At 41.3% G+C, this 20,945-nt stretch overlaps 3 protein-coding genes across 3 annotated transcripts; all 3 read right to left on the reverse strand.

Annotated features, from left to right (window-relative positions):
* Nucleotides 1-6,775: 6,775 nt before the first annotated feature.
* LOC112188836 lies at nt 6,776-7,627 on the reverse strand. Its single transcript, XM_024328055.2, has 2 exons — nt 7,317-7,627; nt 6,776-7,222 (listed from the first exon to the last, which is right to left on the reverse strand). Exons 1-2 carry the CDS (start codon nt 7,514-7,516, stop codon nt 7,012-7,014), a joined length of 411 nt encoding a protein of 136 aa, XP_024183823.1. The 5' UTR covers nt 7,517-7,627; the 3' UTR covers nt 6,776-7,011.
* Nucleotides 7,628-12,499: 4,872 nt separating this feature from the next.
* Nucleotides 12,500-13,338, reverse strand: LOC112185886. The gene is made up of 2 exons (XM_024324215.2): nt 13,133-13,338; nt 12,500-12,889 (listed from the first exon to the last, which is right to left on the reverse strand). The coding sequence occupies exons 1-2, from the start codon at nt 13,309-13,311 to the stop codon at nt 12,682-12,684; spliced, it is 387 nt and encodes a 128-aa protein (XP_024179983.1). The 5' UTR covers nt 13,312-13,338; the 3' UTR covers nt 12,500-12,681.
* Nucleotides 13,339-17,639: 4,301 nt separating this feature from the next.
* On the reverse strand, nt 17,640-20,185 carry LOC112187600 (SCARECROW-LIKE protein 7). The gene is made up of 2 exons (XM_024326466.2): nt 20,054-20,185; nt 17,640-19,909 (listed from the first exon to the last, which is right to left on the reverse strand). Exon 2 carries the CDS (start codon nt 19,879-19,881, stop codon nt 18,028-18,030), a length of 1,854 nt encoding a protein of 617 aa, XP_024182234.1. The 5' UTR covers nt 19,882-19,909; nt 20,054-20,185; the 3' UTR covers nt 17,640-18,027.
* Nucleotides 20,186-20,945: the final 760 nt, after the last annotated feature.

A 20,945-nucleotide genomic window follows, 5' to 3' on the forward strand; every position in this document is an offset into this window, starting at 1 on the left:
AAAACTCAAGATTTATGTTTGTACTGATGATTGATACTTTGATAGTCTCTTAGTCTTCTGTTTGATCTCTCACATGCTGGATTGATGGAGATAATAATGTCCAAAGATTGAGTCAAAGGTTATAATGATATGGGATTTATAAATTTGTTCTTGATAAAGTGGATATTCAGGAATTAGGTTTGTTGTGATTCCTACAGCTTCTAATTATGAAAAAAAAAAAAAAATCTTCTCTCTTATATGTTAAACAAATCTTTAGGATAAATGTTTCGGTTTGTATATGCAAGTCTGAGAAAGAGTTTTATCATTTTGATTAAACTTTCTGATTATGCTTGAGTATTTATCTATGTCGCAAAGATACATGTTCAATATATAAATGATTTTATACAAACCTATAGCTGCAGATACCTCTAATCAAGTTTCTAGGTGGGAAATAGTGATTTTATACAATGCCTATTGTATATGGACTGATGTATTATCCTTTGTCCATAGTATGAAGGCATTCTTGGAAATACAGTAGCTTCAACATAGCTTAGTCTGCTGGAGTATCATTAAAATGGTTGGAAATACAGTAGCTTCAACATACCTCTACGTTTCTGTTCTATATTGGATCTATAGTTTTCTCTGTCCTCTGTCTTCTCTTTTACAGGCTTTCAGGAACTAGTTTGTTCTATATATGATTGCTTGTAGGAACATGCAGCTTGCATGATGTAGGGCTATTGCCTCTTCTACAAATGAGTTAATTGGGTGTAATCATACTTTGCAAAAGATGAAGTAATGTGTAATTTCTTTGTTATAGTGTTTAGGTCTGGTGCTAGTGTCGTTGGAATTTATAAAGCGTTACTTGATGTGTTGGATTAACTAACTCATGAGAACTAGAGGACTGACAATAAAATGGAAGTGTTTGGAATGAATTCAGCACACTTTTAGCAAAATCTCTTTCAATTATCTTGCTAGATGTTCCTTTTATGTTTATTTTGACTACTTAGAAAACTGAAGCTTCTTCTTTCATCTTGTATATCTCTATGCAGTATTTAATACCAAGATCATCTCATGCAGTTAGGTGAGCAATCAAAGCTTAATTCGTATATGTATACATGAGGCTTGATTGAAATTTATGAAACTGATAAACATATTACTGGTATACATTTGAGCATAGGTTTTTCTTTCTCAACTTAGATTTTAGGATTGAGTTTTACTGTAAGTTGAAGATAAGGATCAATGGTTATGAAAAATAACAGAATTTTAGATATACAAGTATAGAAGCTCTTTCAAAACTGCAAAATATATAATTTATCATTCTTTTAGTGATTGCAGTTGACAATAAATTTTCCATGATCCACTAGTTTATTCTAGCCAAGTGATCAAAGTTCTCATCTTTACAGGTGCTCAATAAGAATGAGGCCGCCCCAGCTAGAAGTGTTCTGGGGTTCTAAAGGAAAAGATTTGTGATTATCTCAAAAGTCTTCGACATAGAAAAGATATCTTCAGCTAGAAGTGTTTTGGGAAATGCTTTGTGATTATCTCTTTAACATATATAGATAAGATGTAGACAAATTGTCCCAAGTTTCTGTTTCAAATGCATGTAAGCGTCATTTCTTTAGATTTGGAACTAGAAGTGTTTTGTACGTGTAGCCTTAATTTTGGATGCACAAGCGAACTAATTGTTTTTAATTCAAGGAATAAAAGAAGAGTCTGGAATGACATTTGGGGTATATTTCCTTATTCATTTTTTTTTTTAATGCAAGGAATGATATGCAAGGAATTGTCCTTGTATATTGGTTAACCATAGTTAACCTTAGGTACTGAATTCCTTGCATTTGAGATTAATAATTCCTTGCATTTGCAAACTCAAATTCAAGGAATTTTCAAGTTGTTGTATTTGCTCTTTTGCAAGGGCCTCTTTGCAATGACTCAAATGCAAGGAAAATTCCTTGCATTTGGGTTAATGCAACGAATTTCCAGCTTTTTACAAGGAAAAAATTCCTTGCAAAAAGCCTTTTTTCTTGTAGTGTATATATATATTAGAAGATGAAAATTTCATTAATAACCAAATATAATCCATAGTTACGAGGCCGTCAACATGAGTGACTTCTATGAGCCAAAAAGGCCAAACTCCTAATTAAATTTTACGCTCATACCCGCGAGCTACAATGAGTAACAACCAAATCTGTACCAATACAACCCAGCCACCAACATTACGATGAATTGTTTTCACCTGTTCGAACACCGCGATCCAAAACCGCCAGACCACGTGTAAGGATGAATATTCACCATCACGTTGATAACCAAAAAGCACAGACAAAAGGCCAGACCATGACACAGCAGAACAACCATGACACCATAACGATGGCATTGACACTACACAAAAACCCCCAAACCCTCACTTATAAGAGAAGGGACTTATTTTCAATAGAACAACAACTGGGCAGAAACCCTAAACCCTAAAGAAACTGAAAACAACACAAAACCAGTGAGGCCCAAGAAAAGAAGCCCAGCCCAAACACTCCTTTTCCCAATAGAGAGCAAGTGTAACGCCCCAAACCGCACCTCACCAGCTTGGGCACGTCACAGTGCCGCGGGGCTCTAAAATATAAACCGAAAGCTCGATTCACATTCTAGAGGACCGCTAGGCTTTTTATTTGTAAACTTTTCGTATAAACACAGCGGAAACTACAAATATTTTTTAGGTGAAAACTTGAATTGCTAGCAACTATTGTGTTTGTTCAGAACTTGGATAAAGACGTACACGGGGTACGGATTTCAATGAAAGATAATCCAACTGAGTTTAACCTGGGGCTAGATAACAACAAACTCCGAAGCACGAAGTTTGAGAAATATAGGTTAACACAACTCCAGACAAGGGTTTACCGAACTTGTTATGCACACCCGGCTCCATCCGCTATTGTCCCGTCACCAGTGCACAGTACCTGCATTCATACTGTTGTAGGGGTGAGCTTTCGTCCTCGCTGCTCAACAGGAACTCTAACTCGACTAGGCATGAAACCAATAAATAAATTTTGGAGCTCCAGTATGAAAATAGGCTTAAACCAAGTACTTGAAAATGAACGACAAACTTTAATATTTTCAACGTGAAAACTGATGCATGATGCTTAAATAAATACGACGCCAAATCCAAGTGTTACCTGATGGCCGGTCCCATAGACCCACTACACGACCTTACCTCATCTTAATTTATCACCAGGTAAGCGTAGCGAGAACGTCCACTACATAGCTACACACACGTACCGAGTCTGTGATTGCAGATACTCGGACGACCGGTATAGCTAACCCTCCGGAGGTTTAGGGGATCGAACCCAAGGAAGTCAGTGCCCCTTTCGCTCTTAAGCCATCACATATCTCACAATTTAGTTAGTATGCATTGCATTTTAACATAACCAAACCGTACTACCCATCATGCATCATTTTAACACAAGATATAAGAAAATAACTAACCGAGGAGAGTCCTGAATCCCTACCTGGATTCCGATGCTTTCTTTCACGTACTCCAAGAGTCGCGAACCTTCCGTTCCTCGGGTAACTGGAATCCTAAATTCCGACATTTCGATAGTTAATATCTTATTGAACAAGTATACGAAATCACGACGATTAATAAATCGTCCAAACCAACCTTTCCTGGTTTGACCAGGATTGACCATTTTAACCATTGTTTGACCAACGTTTGACCATCTGAGACTTGTTCAATAATTAACCCAAATTACCGAACCTTTACTTATTTTCCTTTCTTTGCTTATTACCATTTCATATAATGCTCAAACAACGGAAATTATAATAAATTTCCAATCTCGTCAACGAATAAGTTCGACTTCACTTAACGATTGTGTCGCGTAGTAATTCGACGGAATTACTAAGGACACCCAATATTTTTCCAACATAATTTCGACTCAATATGGATGTACCTAGTTTACTCTGGACACCCAATACTAGAAATTGATCTTTTCCAAACTTTTCTCAATCATCTAAAGTCTCATCAATACAACCATTTCAATATCACCAACAGATCCATCAGTTCACTCCAAATTAATCCATAATTCACAAACTACCAAAACTGCACAACTTGATTAAACTAGGAAAAACACCACAGTTCATCCAATATGCCAAACGTGCCAAAGGTGCAGAACTTCGATTTACCTTCGATAGCACAAATTGCAGGTGAAAAACCCAGGCTCCCCTTTCCCGGAACCCGGCTAAAAACACACTGCCAAATCGATGTCCACCAATGCACAGCTTCTGAAATTTCAACTTCACCAAAGCAACAACCCATCAACAACGTCACAACAATCACAACACACCAAAGCCGAGAGTAACTCAACTAACCTTATTTTGATCCTCAACGTTTTCTGGAAAACTCGACGAGGCTCACTCGTGAAGAAGTACGGTCTGGCAGTCACCAACTCGAAATTTCCAGACTTTAACCTCAATCAAGGTCAGTCCTCGCCTATAGATGCAGTCGAGGTGGAAGACAAACCCAGAGGTGCCAGAGAGCGAATGCGCCCTGAATGGTGGCCGGAAACTGGCCAGAGCAGTCACTGCACTCACCGCCACATCTCCCTCCTCGTTCCGTGCATGGACGATCAGAAGCTACTGGGATGTAGGCGATGCAGAGGCGAAGGGAATGGTGGGTATGCGCCGTCGTGCGGTGGCCGGAGGACGGAGTTCCGGCCGGGTTTTCTTTCTCGGGTCGGTGGCGTCCGGTTCTGGTTCTATTCTCTCTCTCTCTCTCTCGATCCTTCAGGCTCTCCCAACAGAACACATGGATATATAGACTGATCCAATTAAGGATGAAAGGCTAGGATCAAGAGGTGGAGTCGGTGGATGGCTAGGATCACGCCATCTGTTCCTAATTTCTTAATTTAATTTCTCAAAATTCCTCAACTTCAGAAAATAGTTAAAAATAGCTCGGGTATCCGGAAAATTCCCCGAAAATTTCCACGAACTCGCCGTGCCGTATACTTTACCATCCACCTCCTAAATTGAGGATTTCACCCCATGAAATTTCTGAAAATTTTTCCCGAGTACTTTAACTTTTATTGAAATCGATAAGTCAATTAGCGAACTATTTTATTTAAGCTCGAGAACTTTTCCGGGGCTCACAGCAAGCGCCCCAGACCGTCCTTCCCGACGCCGGCAAGCTCCAATGTCACCACTCCGCCGCCACAACCCTACGCCACCGCGCCGCCTGTCCACGTTGTAAACAGATCCGACAATCTGCATACGACCGCAACCAAATCCAAAACCGCGACTGATCCTGGTCTCGATTCTATCTCATCCGCCGCATCATAGATCGCCTGAATGGTGGCGCCATATCCTACCACCGGAAAGGGCCATCGAGTCGCTGCTCCACAACCGCCTTCGTCTCCGATATGAGAAGGACAGGATGGGATCTGTCTGTCCCGCCCAAGGTCAAAGACCCAGCCTTCTTTCTCAGACCACGCCTCTTCTTAAACAACCCACCGCTACTCATCACCAGCGTCCCCTCCTGGACAGGAACTCAATGGCAGTGGCTCCGACAGCGTTCGATCGGGAGAGAACAAACCTTCAGAATGTTTTGCTTTTTCTCCACGCATGGGCTGCGTTCTCTACAAAATCTTTCTTTTGTATAGTTGTACTCGGACAGACATTTTATATTTTAACTAACATGAACATGTCATGAGAAGACTTATATCAAAACATATTTCCGATACTTATCGGATGGAGACTTATGGTACACTAACGAATTTATCATATTATATCATAAGACGATATAATATGATAAGAAAGGCGATAAGACTTATAACGCGGTATTGTTTCGATACTTACCAGATGGAGACTTATTATCACTACAGTCGGACGAGATTGTCGCGATATTGATAGGGGATGCGAGCAGGGACGTAGCTAGGAATTGAAAATGGGTTAGGCTAATTTTAGCTAGGGACAGATCCAGGATGTCAAGTTTGGGTTGGCTAGAACAATAAACTATTATTTTCGTGCTAAAAGCATATAAATTTAAAACATGATTGAGTTTATTAAAAATACCTATGTGATACACTTTATAGATTAACAATTGTACCAACAGTAAATAATTGAATCTAGAGAAATACAGCTCATTTACTATACTCAATCCCATCTTGAAAAAGAATAGATAAAGTTAGAAATATTTTGATGTTAAAATTCGTAAAAAAGAATAGACTCAAAAAAGAAAAAGAAAATGAAAATTAGTAAAAGAAGAAAGAAAGAAAAGGAAAAAAAAATCTATTCTATTGATAATTGAAGCAAAGACTTGATCTGTTTTAAATCAAAGCTTTAACCAACTGGTCTATGAGAAACTCATGTAAGTATTATACATTTCATGGTATATAAACATTTTTGGGTGAAAATTGGGTTGGGCTACAGCCCAAGTAGCCTTGTACATGGCTACGTCCCTGGATGCGAGTAACCTTGCATAATGTTTGTGCCTGTACTAAAGTGGGCGATGAACTCGAACTCTCCTACCACCAGCTGAAGAAACCAAACCTTCGGGCTCACTAAAACTCTTGTACTTGCTTACATTTGAGTCAGACTGGTTCGGGTTCCAACGCTATTTTATGGGTCATGGGTCCGCGTTGAAGGCTTTGTCCGACCTTTTTTTGCCCTGAACCAGCCTAGCTAGTTGCGTTTGGGTTTGCTTGGCAGCCCCTGTTCGTCCATTCTTGTCAAGCGTTATCCCAAGGGAAAGAAGATGACCCCGATAATCCATGTGCACATTTGTTCAAGACCGGCACAGAGTAAGCACCTCATGAAACCATAAACGCCGGAAAACAAATTAACTAAAACAAACATTATTTCTCGTACAAAACCCTTATCACAGAAGCATAGAGCTAGTCATATATATACACGACTGCTACATATATAAGTTCATTTGTCGTCCATCCAGTCTTCAGAAAACATGACTGGAAGCAAAACGAAAAATGACTCGATGCAACTGAAAGTAAAATCAAAATCTTATGTAGGAGGAGGCCACTCCACTAGGACCGCTTAATTAGTTGAATCTTCCTTCTGATGTCGAGCTTTCTCTTTCTCCGTAACCTCACTTCCCTGAGTTCTATCATAATCTGGGTGGTTCTCATGGATGAGCTGTTCTTGCTCCACTTTCGCAACCGACTGGTTTCCACCATATATCCCTCCAAATCCATCGTCCTCGCACCGTGTTGCATATGCCTCACCAAACGATTGAGACATCACGTCCCTAATAGTAATGAATTGATATATCAAACCTCAGATTAATTAGATGACTCGAATATATGTGGGTAAAAGATTAAAATTAAAGAAAGGTGACTCACCCAGATTTCTTGTGTGGGTTATCAGCTAGATTCTCGTCCATGTCGGGTTCGCTGTCCGGCACAGTCGACTGAGTTTTGGCGGAGGCCTGCCTGAATCCTACCCGAGAGGCTTTCCGGCTCGAGTAACTCGACAGATGCAGAGATGGTGTGATTGTCGGAGACAGTGACTGCGTTCTTATTGATTTGATTGCATGAATCATCTTCGGCGTTCTGAAACTTCCACCGCTTTCTATTATAGCCGGTGATGGACTGATGATAGGTAAAGCTATGACGGTGAATAAATATGGCCTGTTCTGATAATCTAGGGGTGGGTGCTACGTAGCAGAGGAATTTGGATTCGTGCAGCGACACGTAGATATGGTAATGACAGGTGTTGTGGTTTGGGAGAGAAAACCTTACGTGGTCTTTCAACTGTGCTTGTCGCGCATCGTCTTTTTTAATAGCCCTTGCCATTCGATAAGGTACACCTATACCTATGAATCTGTCCCAGTCGATATCTCTGGAAAAGAAAATAGGACAGATAACGAAGGAAAGATACTGTAATTTTCATCCTTCCCTCCGTTTGTGTTGATTCCAAACCACATAGCTACACTGTATCACTGTATCACTGTATTCGTGTGAAAGTCATGGATAGGAAGTGAACCATCATGCGACTCCATTGTATTCGTTCGGAGCTCTAAATAATCTAATTCCTTGAACTCTGTTTACTGGGTCTTATAATAAAATAAAATAAATTTAAGAAAAATTTTCTCTCAAGGGCTCTAGGCAACCGCTAGGGTTTTCGAGAAAAATTTTCTCATTCTGTCCGGCAGGGTGTCCATCGACGCTGTCGTCGGACGAGCTCTATTCCATGGTGGGTGATCATCCTTGGCGCTTTCTTCTGGACCGCCTAGAGCTGTGGAAGTTGTTTAGGGAGTTTCTGGTGGCGTGCGAGCTTTGGTTCAGTGAGTGTGGGTCGGGTTTGGGGAGCAGACAGGGGTCAAGATTGCCGGATCGGGGATCGACTTGGATGGCTATTGTTGGGTCGGGATCGGAGGAGATTGCACCGGTGGCGGGTTTGAGTTGGACAATCAGATCCTTCTCTTTCTGGTCGATCGGTGGCGGTGGCTTGGCTGTGGCGCAATCGGGATCGCCGGACCTCTGGAGTGGCGGTGTCCTCTGTTTTGGATATGTTGGTCTACTATTTTCATCAGTTTTGGATATGTTGGTCTACTATTTTCATTATACCCTGTGATATCCTGGAAATTCGTAATTATTTTCCGAAGATTTTCTGGAATTAATTTTATATTTATTAGACGGTTTCGTGACTCGTGGACGGAGCGGGAGTGTTTCGGATTAATTTTCATTCGGAAAATATGACTTTAGGGGTGGCGCAAAGGTTGACTTTTGATACGTTGAGATTCTCCAAAAACTTCCTTCACGAAAGTTGTAGTGCGCGTCGATACGAGTTCGTGGACATATGGAACGCGTCAATTGAAGTTCGTATGAAGAAGTTATGACTATTGGAAGAAGTTTCCATTTTGGTATAAATAAGGAATTTCTGAAAAATCATTTCATAATTTCACTTTCTTTTTCCGGAAAGCTTTCTTTTCTCTCTCTTCTCTCTCGGCTGCACCTTCAGTATCTGAGTTTTTCGACTGACCCGACCAGATCCGACCCGGCTTTTCCGGCGAACTGCGGCGGTCTCCGGCGACGAAACTTTCCAGATAGGATCGTCTCCTCCGTCTGGTCGTCCCTGTGGTGTCCTCTAGCACCGATTCTCGGTGGTGGCAGCGGTAGAAGGCGGCGCAGTTGGGTGATTTCGGACCCGATCGGTTCTCTGATCTCCGACATCAACGGGGCTTCAAGTTGAGCTTCGGGAGCTTAGAGCAGCCTCCTTGATCGATCCTTGGTGGTTTTTTGGATCAATTCATGTAAAACTTGGTTCAACTCAGATTTGATTACTGTTCACGGCTTGTGAGGTAGTTTTCGACCCTTTATGCTTGTTTTCTGACTTCGAGCTAGTTATAAAAGTTCACAAGCATGCTTAGATGAAGCTTTTTGATGTTGGGAGTTTTGTGAAATATTGAGTTTTGGCCGGCGGGCCACAACCTGTGGCGGCGTTCCGGCCACTGAAGGAACTGTTTTTGGTATTATATATGTTCTGCTCGTTGATACGAGCGTTTCGATATATAATATGCAAATTTTGGAGTTCGTATGGAATTGTTATGATTTTTGCAGTTTCATACCGATCGATTTATTCTATCCGTGAGGATTCGAGCGTCCGATCGACTTGTGGTTTGGTCACATCGATCGTGGACGTATTCCGGAGACTTTGGGAGGTCTCGGAAGTGGTTTTGCCTCGATTGGCGCCACTTTGGGGATTTTATTTCAAAACAGGGGTTTCGAACTTAAATCAAATGTGAATCATTATTGATTTGAGATCATTGGTGAATAGGTGCTTCTAAAAGGTGAATTGGACAAGTTGTGGGTGAGAGTGTTAGTTCGGTTCTGTATAGAAGACGCAGTGAGAGTTTCGAGGTGAGTAATCTCACGAAGTTCATTCATGAACGGGAATACCCTTATTGTTTTTAGAGTTATTTATTAACTGCAAACTATAGTTGGTATTAGTATGCATTCCTGAGCGGATGACTACATATAGATATATATTTACGTGAAATATATATGTTTTGGTGGTTTGTGGATTTATGAAAACAATATGCATGAATTGATGTTTTTTATTGTTTTGGGTTGTGGCTTTTGGAAAACAAATGATTATGGAAATGATTGATTTTAATTTGTTTTGAAAAGCGTTGAGATTTGGGTATGAAAACAATATGCATGAATTGATGCTATTTATTGTTTTGTGTTATGACTTTTTCGGAAAACAATGATTAAGGAAATGTTGATTTCGATTGTTTTCAAAAGCGTTGAGATTTGTGTAACATTTTGGGTCCATTGCGACTCCTTTAATATTTTGCTCCAAGGGACAGTGCGGCCTGAGGATTGAAGGTCTATGACCTTAGGCAGAATATCAGGTAATCACGTCTTTAGCCGGACGAGTGGTTACATTTTCAGTTAGAGCTCTAATCTGTCTGCCATATAGGTAATTCATGGGTAACGGGAATTGGTTATTGATAACTCATGACATTACGTATTTTTAGGGAACAAGGTGTAAGTTGCTTCCTTATTAATGGTTTTTAAGGGGACAAGGTGCAAGTTGTTTTCCTTATTAACGATTTGATAGAAATCAAGGTGTCAGTTGCTTTCTATGGTACGATTATGGTACAACTGATAGAATTCAAGGTGTGAGTTGTTTTCTATGTTTTATTGATAGAAATCAAGGTGTGAGTTGCTTTCTATGGTACGCTTATAGTACATTTGATAGAATTCAAGGTGTGAGTTGTTTTCTATGTTTTACTGATAGAATTCAAGTGTGGGTTATTTTCTATGGTACGATTATGGTACATTTGATAGAATTCAAGGTGTGAGTTGTTTTCTATGTTTCGATTTGAAAGGAAATTAAAGTGTGAATTATTCTCCTTTATTTCGTGTTTTAAGGAATCAAAGCGTAAGTTGTTTTTCTTATTTCTGATGTGAGTTGTGTTAACTGTTTTGAGTTACTCATACGGGCTTGCAAAAGCTTACCGGGTTTGTTGTGTGACAACCCGGTACACTATTCAAACGGTGTAGGGGTTAATCCTGCAGGTTAGGATAATCGGGGTTGAAGCTGAGGTAGCGCCTTTGCAGCTTTACGGTAGGAAGCCATTTTTATGACTTTACCGTTGATAAGGACTTCCGTTGTATAGTTAACTCTGAGCAACATTTATTTTGTTGTTGACAATTTAATTCGTAAGCTTATGTAATATATGACTCTATGGAGCATGTCAATATTGACATAGTGGGTTCAGGGCATCAATATGTACTTGGGTTAAAAGAGAAAAAGTTTCTAAGTATTTTGTATTGATGGCTGAACGTTCACGCATATGTAATTATGAGATTATATATCGATTTTCATGTGTGTAAAATCAGGGGCGTGACAACCCCCACCTTTGTCGGACCGCTGGGTGGGTCCGACAGAGGTGGCAGTATGATGGTGCCATGGTGGTGGCCCTGCATAAACTAGATTGGGCTTGGCTAATGGGCTAGCGAACTCTCCTTGTTGTCTTCCCCCCAGCGGTCCGACAAAGGTGGCGGTATGATGGTGCCGTGGTGGTGGCCCTGCATAAACTAGATTGGGCTTGGCTACTGGGCTAGCGAACTCTCCTTGTTGTCTTCCCTAATAATTGGGCCTGAGCTCCCATGTTGGGTCAGGCTTGGGTCCTTTCTAATATTTTATTAATTTGTGTTTTTGTTATAATTGAAATAAGTCTCTATTATTATTTGATAGGGAGAGTCAGGCTAAATGTCTGGGTGTGTGTGTGCACCCAAAGTGCCTTATCTGTCCTAGAGAGAGGTGGTGAGTCATTATCAAATGGACGCAACAACCTAGTGGCAGGATGAAATGAAGTGTCACTAGAGGTTGTTCTGGTCAACAACATAGCGGGAAAGCTGGTTTAATTGCTCTATGGTTTTGTATGAGCTCTATCTTTCCGGTATGTCAACGTTGTGAAGCAGATAGTGTTGCCTAGATATCTGGTATGCATGTCAACCCTTACTAGTTAGTGCATGTTTGAATACATAGGATTAGTGAGAGCTCTTGTTGTTATTCAGGATGTTCTCTTGTCAATAATTGTTCGGGGTTTAGGCTTTACATCCTCCATTTGTATTCAATATTTTCATTAATGAAGGCTTGAAGGCAGCCGCACCAGCCCTTTTAAAAAAAAATCTATTTACTGAGAATTCAGTTGTCTAACTCGAAGCGTGTTCATGAGTTCGATATAATCCAAAAACTTTCCTACACTTCTGTCAAGCACAAGATACATCGATCTTCGTACTTTTGTAAAAACCAAGGTATGTATTTTTACACTAACTTCATATACATTAATAAACTGTAAACATCTCCTGACTCGTATTCTCTTTGCTTTTAATTTTTTTCACATTTATTTTCACTACGTATAGGGTAACTTTAGATGTTATGTCATAAAGATTGGTAGTTTAGTTATTTGCAATTCTATATCAAATTAATTTATTTTCATGTCATTTTTCTTTTTAGAATTGTTGATTGATTAGTAAAAGAGTTAATTGGCATCTCATCTGACCCATGCGAGAAATAATATATGCTCTTAAATTAATATAAGGAATGACAGAAGACAACTTCACGTCTTCACCGTCCTCTTAGGGAACATATATATCCCAGTAATTCAAGGACTCAAAAAATGAAATAATAAGTAGAAAACGCAATAGCTAGCTAACTTGATCCATGGCTTCCTTTGCTCTCTTCGCTTCAGTGTGAACTGGGTTGGTGACGAGCTCTCTCCTTCTCCTTGACGTCACTTCCCTGAGTCTTGTCATAAGCAGGGTTGTTTTCATGGATGAGCTGATCCTGCTCAATCTTGTTAGGAAGCTTCTGGTTATCGCTATACACTCCTCCAAATCCTTCTTCATCGGAGCGACTCGCATACCCCTCCCCAAATGAATGAGACATCACGTCCCTAGATATCATACATTGAACATTGATTCAGTGTGATTAGTAATATTGCCCTAGCTGTCACATGCACGGTAATAAAAACAAATCAAGTCAAACTTAATTCGAGGATATGTCATTCTACTCTTGAATATAGATAAAAATGATTTACCAATATTTTTCTCCTTGGCTAATGACCAGGAAAGATTGCACTATACCGTAATTAAACATCCATACCAGAAAGTAGTGGGAAACAAAAGAAGTGACTTACCCAGTCCCGGCCTGCTGATTTGGGTTCTCTGCCTTGTCCATGTTGTGTTTACTACCCGGATCACTCGACACAGTTCTTGTGGCCTGCCTGATGAATCCGACCCTAGAAGCTTTCCAGCCTAAGTTTGACGGTGCCTGGTTTCTGATCACTGATCTGATTGCATGAATCATCTTCTGCATGGTTTTCGATTACTACTGTTGTATATTTATACACGAAGAGAACTGATGAGGATGCACCATTAAATATAAGTCAGTGGAAGAGCCATCTAAAACGGCAAGTACGTCCGGTTCTACGGATCTTGATCCTCTTTTTAGCTAGTGCTACTCGATCGGGTTCATGTAATGACCCGTAGGGATCGGATGGACATATTCAAGGATTGAGGGAGAACTGTCTACGTGGGGATTCCACTGTACGTACTCTGCTAGTTCAAACCACAAACATAGGGTATTAGGCCCAAGAGCCTAAGACCCGAGCGAGGCCCAACCTTCATCTGTTATACCATGACTTGCCATCAGATAATTAAGCTGATATTAAAGTCGATGAGGAGCTAGTTGAGGTGCTCGCCTGTTTGGGATGAAGGAGAGCAACTGAGCTGCTCCAAATATACATAGCACATCTCTATACATGTTCCTCAATGATCGATTGTTCAAAAAAGAAAAAGATAAAAAAAGACATTTTTTTTAATGCAAATCATTAAAAAGAAAAAAATGATTCAATGATATGCAATGAAATTTGAAAATGTAAACTCTATATGTGTGTGTGTAAGCCCACATAAATAATCTTTTGAACTAAAGAAAAAAGACAAAATAATCAAATTACCCCCTGACTTTTTCCATGATTGCCGATTTACCTCCTGACATTTTAATTTTGGTTATTAACACCCTGACTTTTCTAATTGTGGCTGATTTACACCCTATTGTTAACTTTTGGACTTTATATCCAATTCATCTTTTAACTTGACCTCAAGTATTGGGCATTTTTGTCTTTTCATTTGTCACGATTTTTTTTTTTTAAGAGAATTTCTCTCTCTCTTAACATCTGTCTTAATATTTTCTTTTTTTATGCTTGTTGAATATGTACTATTGTTTATAAGATAAATCTTATTTATATCAAGATGACATTGTTGCACAAATTCAAATGATAATGGACCTAAAGATGGTAGGCAAAAAGTTACCAATTCATATGACAATTTGAAACATATGTTAAAGGAGAGAGAGAGATTCTTTCTTTTCTTAAGTTTTTTTTTTTAAATTTTTTTTTATTGGTAACATTTGGAAAGACAAAAATAGCCAACACGTGAGGTCAAGTTAATGGAGGAATTAGATATAAAGTCCAAAAATTAACAATAGGCTGTAAATTGGCCACAATTAGAAAAGTCAGGGTGTAAACAATCAAAATTGACATGTCAGGGGGTAAATCGACAGTCATGTAAAAAGTCAGGGGGTAATTTAGCTATTTCGTTAATAAAATATGTACATAATCTTCACTGTTTTATTGAATTACTTAGGTCTGATCGATGTGATTAAATCTTGCCATAAATGTGTTGACCTTTTATGGGGTTTTCCTAAACCTATTTTGTTAATTTTTTTCTTTTTTTCTTTCAATTCTCATGTATCACATAGAGCAACTCTAATCCTCAACAACACGCAATCTTCTACTATTAGTTTCAACAAATGTTTTAGTAGTTTGGCACATGAATTTTGAAGCATCCACCGGAAGATTCCCTAGAAGTCTAAACTCAGTTCTTGAACAATTCTATAACTCATTGCTATATTTTCTATAGGCTAGTACAATTTTACTGATGTTGAACTGTAGTTCCGGAATAGTAAATCTGTAAACAGTAAACCTCCATTTCCTCCAGGGCAAAATACACTACGACGTGATGTACACCACTCACTCTACAGCGATACTATACGGCCCAGTCAGCAACAGTATTGCTGACATGTCACTTCTGTGTACAATCAGCACTGTCACCCTGACAGCCGGGGGACCAACCGACCGGATTTGCAGCCTATATGACGTCATCGAACATACGGCCTTGAAACGGCTGGAGCCGTACTAAAACCACCGGCCAGATCGTCAAACTCATCAGGATTGAAGTGACGAACGCTGATTCATAGTCCACTGTGGTCGTACGTGGAGGCAGGTCGGAGCCTGAGGCAAAAAACACAGACCATTCGTACACCCAATCCCTTCTCTAGCTTAATGTCAAAAGCTAAATCTAAAAGGTCCCCCAGTCAAGGTACTCTTACTATGGGAACTATTCCATTACCGTTGTGTAAAAGTTTCAACTTTTAACCATCGCTTTAATTATTGCTGATTCAAAACTAATCAAGTAATCATCATATACACTCTTAATCAATTATCAGCCAAGCAATTAAAAACAAGATGGTAAAATAATTTTGAGTTTTTTTATGATTGATACTTGATAGTAGTTTGATACTTATCGGCGAGAAGTTTTGCGCTCCTATTTTTCTCGAGCGAAACATTTAAAAAGTTTACTTCAATAATTGATCTTCCGTTAATGAAACTTTATGTGATAATTATCTACCTGTAAAATAAAATATATGAATCTTTATCGAATCACTACAAAATTTGAATATAGATACAGTAAAGAACTTGGGAAAATGAAATGTGAAAAATTGTGTTGAATTCATAATCAAATTTTGTTAAGAAATAAGGGAGAAAATTAAAACATATGGATGTGTTGATTTGATTTACATCAATGTTTGTCTATATTGAATACATTAACTTGTTGGAGAAATTCTTACATGGAGCAAACGTACTATTTGGTGGTGGGGCAGCCCAATCAAAATTCAGAAAATTTTAATCGTGTTTTGAAACTATCCATACGTATTAAAATAAAACACCTAAAACACCCTCTTTCATGTTCACCTATAATCTCTCTAACTTGTTGATATGTGTGTGAGGCACTACTTCAATACTATGGTGTTCATGTAATAACTATTTAATTGGTACTTTAATCAATGGCTGGCCATGGAAAGATTTTGGGCAAGGTACCGTTGGATTAATCTGGCCAGTCAGTGAGATGAAGACGTGTAGTCCCACATAAAATTTCTCATACCACTAATATCCCTTAATTGTCCCAAACGGTCTAAAGGATATGCCTATTTTTTTCTTGTGCTACGTTTCTATTGGATGACTTGACCAGTCTAACCATTAATCGTGTGACCCAAAATCTTAAATCTTCTCTCTAACTAGTTGTGCAAGTGTCCAAAAACAGGCCGTAATCCAAAAAGGTTAAGGTTTCCAAATCAGGTAATAATGATCAATTCTAATTATAGGACGTTGTCTTCCTCTTGGGGCCAGGGTGGGTTTATTAGCTTCAATAATTGGGGGTCTTTCTTAGAATTTTTTGCTTCAATAAATTGGTATGTTTAGACATGTAAGCCCCATCACTCTGAGCACACACAATGCATCTTAAGCAAGAAGTGATGAATTCAGACTCTCTGGGTGAAAAGCCAAGAAGGAAGAGTTTGTAAACTTCCCCAGTGAACTTGTTAAGAGGTTGAAAGAGACTTATACCAAACCCCCAACACACGGTGAATTCCAAGGGGACCCCAAACCCAACCAAGCCAAATCAAATTTCCATAAACCCTCAAACGTTCCTCCTACGATGACCCTTTTCGAATGGTCTCAATCAATTGGACCATAATAAGCAGCATTATCATCCACTGCCTTCCTTGTCATGCTTTGGCCCATTTGAGTTTTCGTGCAGAGACCAAGAAAAGAAGACGGTTCTTCTCTCCCGAGTTATTTATCTCAACTAAGGAACGAGCGCTAGAGATAGCAAAAATTCTGTAGTGCTTCGGAGCCAGTGTGAATGATCTCGGAGAGGTAGAGAAAGTGACAGCCATTGAAATCAACATCGCGAGCCAGCAAGCATGGCCCAGATATGCACACACATTTACACATCACATATTGCAAATCCAACTATCAAAGTCATTGTCTTTTACAAAAGGGTTTAAGGAAATTGATTACAGAAGCAAAAGACCAAAGCTACTACACCATTTGAATATAGAAATGAAGTCCGGAAGCAGAAGCAAGTTTTTTTTGTGGCAGTGAGATCTTAGTCATCATACAGCTTCATTCAATCCCGGTCCTCGTCAAGCACTTATTACAACCAGAACCTGGTAGATATTAGTGCAATTAAAACTGTCAGATATATCTGCTACTGCTAGAGAGTCTACAATCTGAGGTCTCTAATGACACAGGCACCGAAAGAAATCACTGAGTCACGGCGTCCTGGTTTCGAAAATTCTATAGTGCTTGGGAGTGAAAACACAGAGCCATGAGGCCTTGGTTGCGAAAGTTCTACAGTGCTTCGGAGCATTGAGACCTCTATGTCCGTTGATGGGTTACTAATTGCAGTACGTATAACCGAGCTAATGTAACAGCTCTTAAAACCCCAAAACACTATAGCACACCTGGTTCAGTGATGAGTACTATAGATATGAATGCTATAAGTATAGGGGACAAGGAAAAATGAAACTGAAGTGAGATGAAAACTAAATCCAATATCAAGATTCAAATTTACATACAGAATTACAGAAACCTAATAAGGGGGGGCAGAACCTATCTTCCCCCACCGAATTTGAATGCCCATTTTTACAATTAGTGATATTTCAGATTCTCAAACCTGTAAGGAAAGCCCCAACCGGAAACCAAAAAACTAAGAACAAACTACAAAATTAACAACCAAATTGTGGCGCAAGGCTTAATTAGAAATGAATACTAACTGTAAGTTCATGACTAATGAAGAGCCCTGATGAAGAAGAAGCGCCAAGCTAGATACTAGGTCAATGGGGTATCGAAACTGAGAGGCTCACAACCAGAGATAAAAGACCTGGTGAAAACCAATCGAACCGAAGCCATTAACGCCATGAAGAAACAGTAAACAGAGGGACTTCCTTCCACGCCAAAGAGAGAAACCCAGGTGGAGATTCGATTAGCGAATACGAAGCATTACTATAGTTCCAGAGAAGAATCCTGGCCTGGCTCACTGCGTAATGGCTAAGAGTCACTGGCTCAAAACCAGAGCTTTCCATCAAAAACTTCCACTGCTCTTTGTCCTCTAAACGCTGTCGTTTCGTTCCCGGTTCCTCTGGGCCGACCCCGCCAGCAATTCTCCGGCCCAGCAAAAGCCTCTCCACCTGCAGCCTCTCCGGCGAGTCTCGGGTCATGTTCGGTTCAAGTGACTCAAACATTGCTGTGTAGTACTTCAATGCGGTCTTGAACCGGCTCATGAACCCGACCCGGTTTAATTTCGCTTCATACTCGCCCAGGGTCACAATCTTCGGGTTCAGCGACTTGGCCAGTCTCAGAGCCGCTTCAACTCCGGTGGTTGATTCGTCGAGGAGGTTGTGCAGCTGGAGCATTAAGTTCACCGCCAAGAACTCATCCGGGTCGACCCGAAAGCACGACTCGTTAAGCTCCTGAATCGGAGTCAGCACCGGTTCAAACGCGAAATTCAGCTCCAGAAGCTTTGCAAATTCACCCAGTCTATTTCCAGTAGCTAAAAGCGACGCCGCCGGAGAGTTCCCCAGAGACGGAGCGGGTATACCGGAGATCCGAATTTTACTGGGCTTTCCGGTGGACCGGGTAGCCAAAGCCTGCAACAGGGCTGCCCATTGGACTCCTTGCACTATCCCGAAGTCGACTATGTGAATCTTCGTCGCCCTCTCCGTCGCTTCGAGGATGGCCTGGTTCGCCGTCAAGTGAGCAAACTTGGAGTAAGGGCAAGCGTCGTTCAAGGCCTTATAAGAGAGAGTGAAGTCTTCTTCGCAGCTAGCGTCGTACGACGCGGAGCTTTTCTCCGGTTGCGGCGGAGAGACTCGGCTGTACAGAGCGTCGGTGAAGTGGAAAGCAACTCGCTCGGTTGGATCTCCGTGCTCGGAGACGGACTCTCTGAGCCGGACCAGCGATTTGATCGCACGCTCCGGTTCGGACTCGATGACTCTGGCGCAGTCCAGTAGGGCCTTCAGTAGCGGCGGCGCCGATTCAATCTCCGGCGACCTGGAGGACACTCCGACGGCGTCGTTGTTTTGAGGAGTAGGGTTGGCTGATTTGGCGTCTTTGACGGCAATTGAGGAAGGCTGCTGCTGCTGCTGCTGCTGCGGCGGAGGCGGAGGCGGGGTCCACGCTGGAGGCAATTGAGGTTGGAGGTTGGCGGTTTTCTGGTTGTGAACGTCGGAGTATATGACTCGGTTGAGATCGGAGGGCGAAGAGCACGGAGCGCTGAGTCGACTCGGGCAGGGAGCGAAGGGATCGGAGGCGTAGAGACCGAAATCCGCGGCATTGTTCTGCCACGCGTCGCACACAGAGGGCAGGTTCGAACTATCCGTTGAATCCCCACCGCCTATTATACTGTCCATCCACTCGTCCGAGTCGAACTCGGCCGCTCCGCCCAAATCCGAGAACCTGAACCCGCTGCTGGTCGGATGATGATCCATGTTCGGGAACGGAAACCCGGGCTCCCCGACCGTCGTGTCGGAGCTGCCGGGCAGCTGAAACGGGTCGGAAAAACTCGAACCCCCCAACCCGTACCCCAAACTCGGAGCGTGATGAGTGTTGGTGGGCCATGGAGCAGAGGAGAGAGAGAACGCCGAAGTGAGCTGCTGGTGGTGGTGGGAGTGCTGTTGCTGCTGTTGCTCTTGCTGCTGCTTTTGTTTGATGACTTGCTGAGCAATCGCCATTAGATTCCCGCTGTCTGTACACATGTAAGCCATTCTCCGGCCAAATCTCGCCGGAAAAACACTGCACTCACATTACAAACAAGAAAATTAATTGCAAGCTAGGATACAATAACCACTGACAAGAGAAGAGAGAGTGATGGAGTTTTATATATAGAGACAGAGAGAGAGAGAGAGAGAGAGATAGTGACTGAAGAAGAGTACATACCGAGAGATCACACTAAGGGAGGCCCAGAAACAACGGGATCACAATTTTGAGCTACACACTAGTAGAGACTGGAGAGAAAGAAAGAGGGAGAGGGAGGTATGGCTAGGAGAGGGTTTTAGTGTTAAAAATAAAAACCCCTTTTATAATAAATATTTTTCGAAACCTGAAAAACTGTGCGGGACCCACCGTTCCAATTTTTAAATTAAAAAGAGCAAAAAAAATAAAATTGAAGGAAACCCTAGTGAAGCTAGGACCAGAACCCTCCAATTTTTTTCCCCAAAGCTCTTTATTTTCTTGACGTGGCGCTGGCGCAAATATGACAGCGGGACCCGCTTCTTCTCGAGTATTGACAACGGCGTGTCACGGAGGTCCACGTGTACAGTTTGTAATTTTTTTTTTCCCTCCCGCCCGCTGAGTTCGGGGACCGGTGGTGGGGCCCGGAGCCTGACGTCATTGGGGGGGTGCTGTGATCTTTTCGGGAAGAGCTAAGCAGATCGCGGCCGTCCGTTGGTGTGACCTTTCGCGGAAGAGGAAACTGGCTGCGTTTCACTTTGAATCGCCACCACTTTGTTTGTACCCGATGCGTTCGAGTCCCTGACACCTGGGTCAACAGTAAAAACAATGCGAGTCAAGGGGTAGGTGAAAAAAAAAAAAAAGGTACGCCTTGGGTTAAAACTTAAAAGAGAGCGTGGGAAAGGTGAAAAATCTTGGAGTGGGCTTTATGGGGAGGTAAGAGGGCCCGCTGGGACATGGGCCCCTGGTGCTATGGACTAATGAGGAAAAGTGGGTACTGAGTAGGGCCCAGTTGAGCTATCTTGGACCAACAAAAATGCGACAACGAGGAAAAGCGACGGTGGTAGGAGAAGGAAGAAGGAAGAAGAAGAAGCAACGG

Source organism: Rosa chinensis, chromosome 2 (genome assembly GCF_002994745.2).
Source record: "Rosa chinensis cultivar Old Blush chromosome 2, RchiOBHm-V2, whole genome shotgun sequence".
NCBI lineage: Eukaryota > Viridiplantae > Streptophyta > Magnoliopsida > Rosales > Rosaceae > Rosa > Rosa chinensis.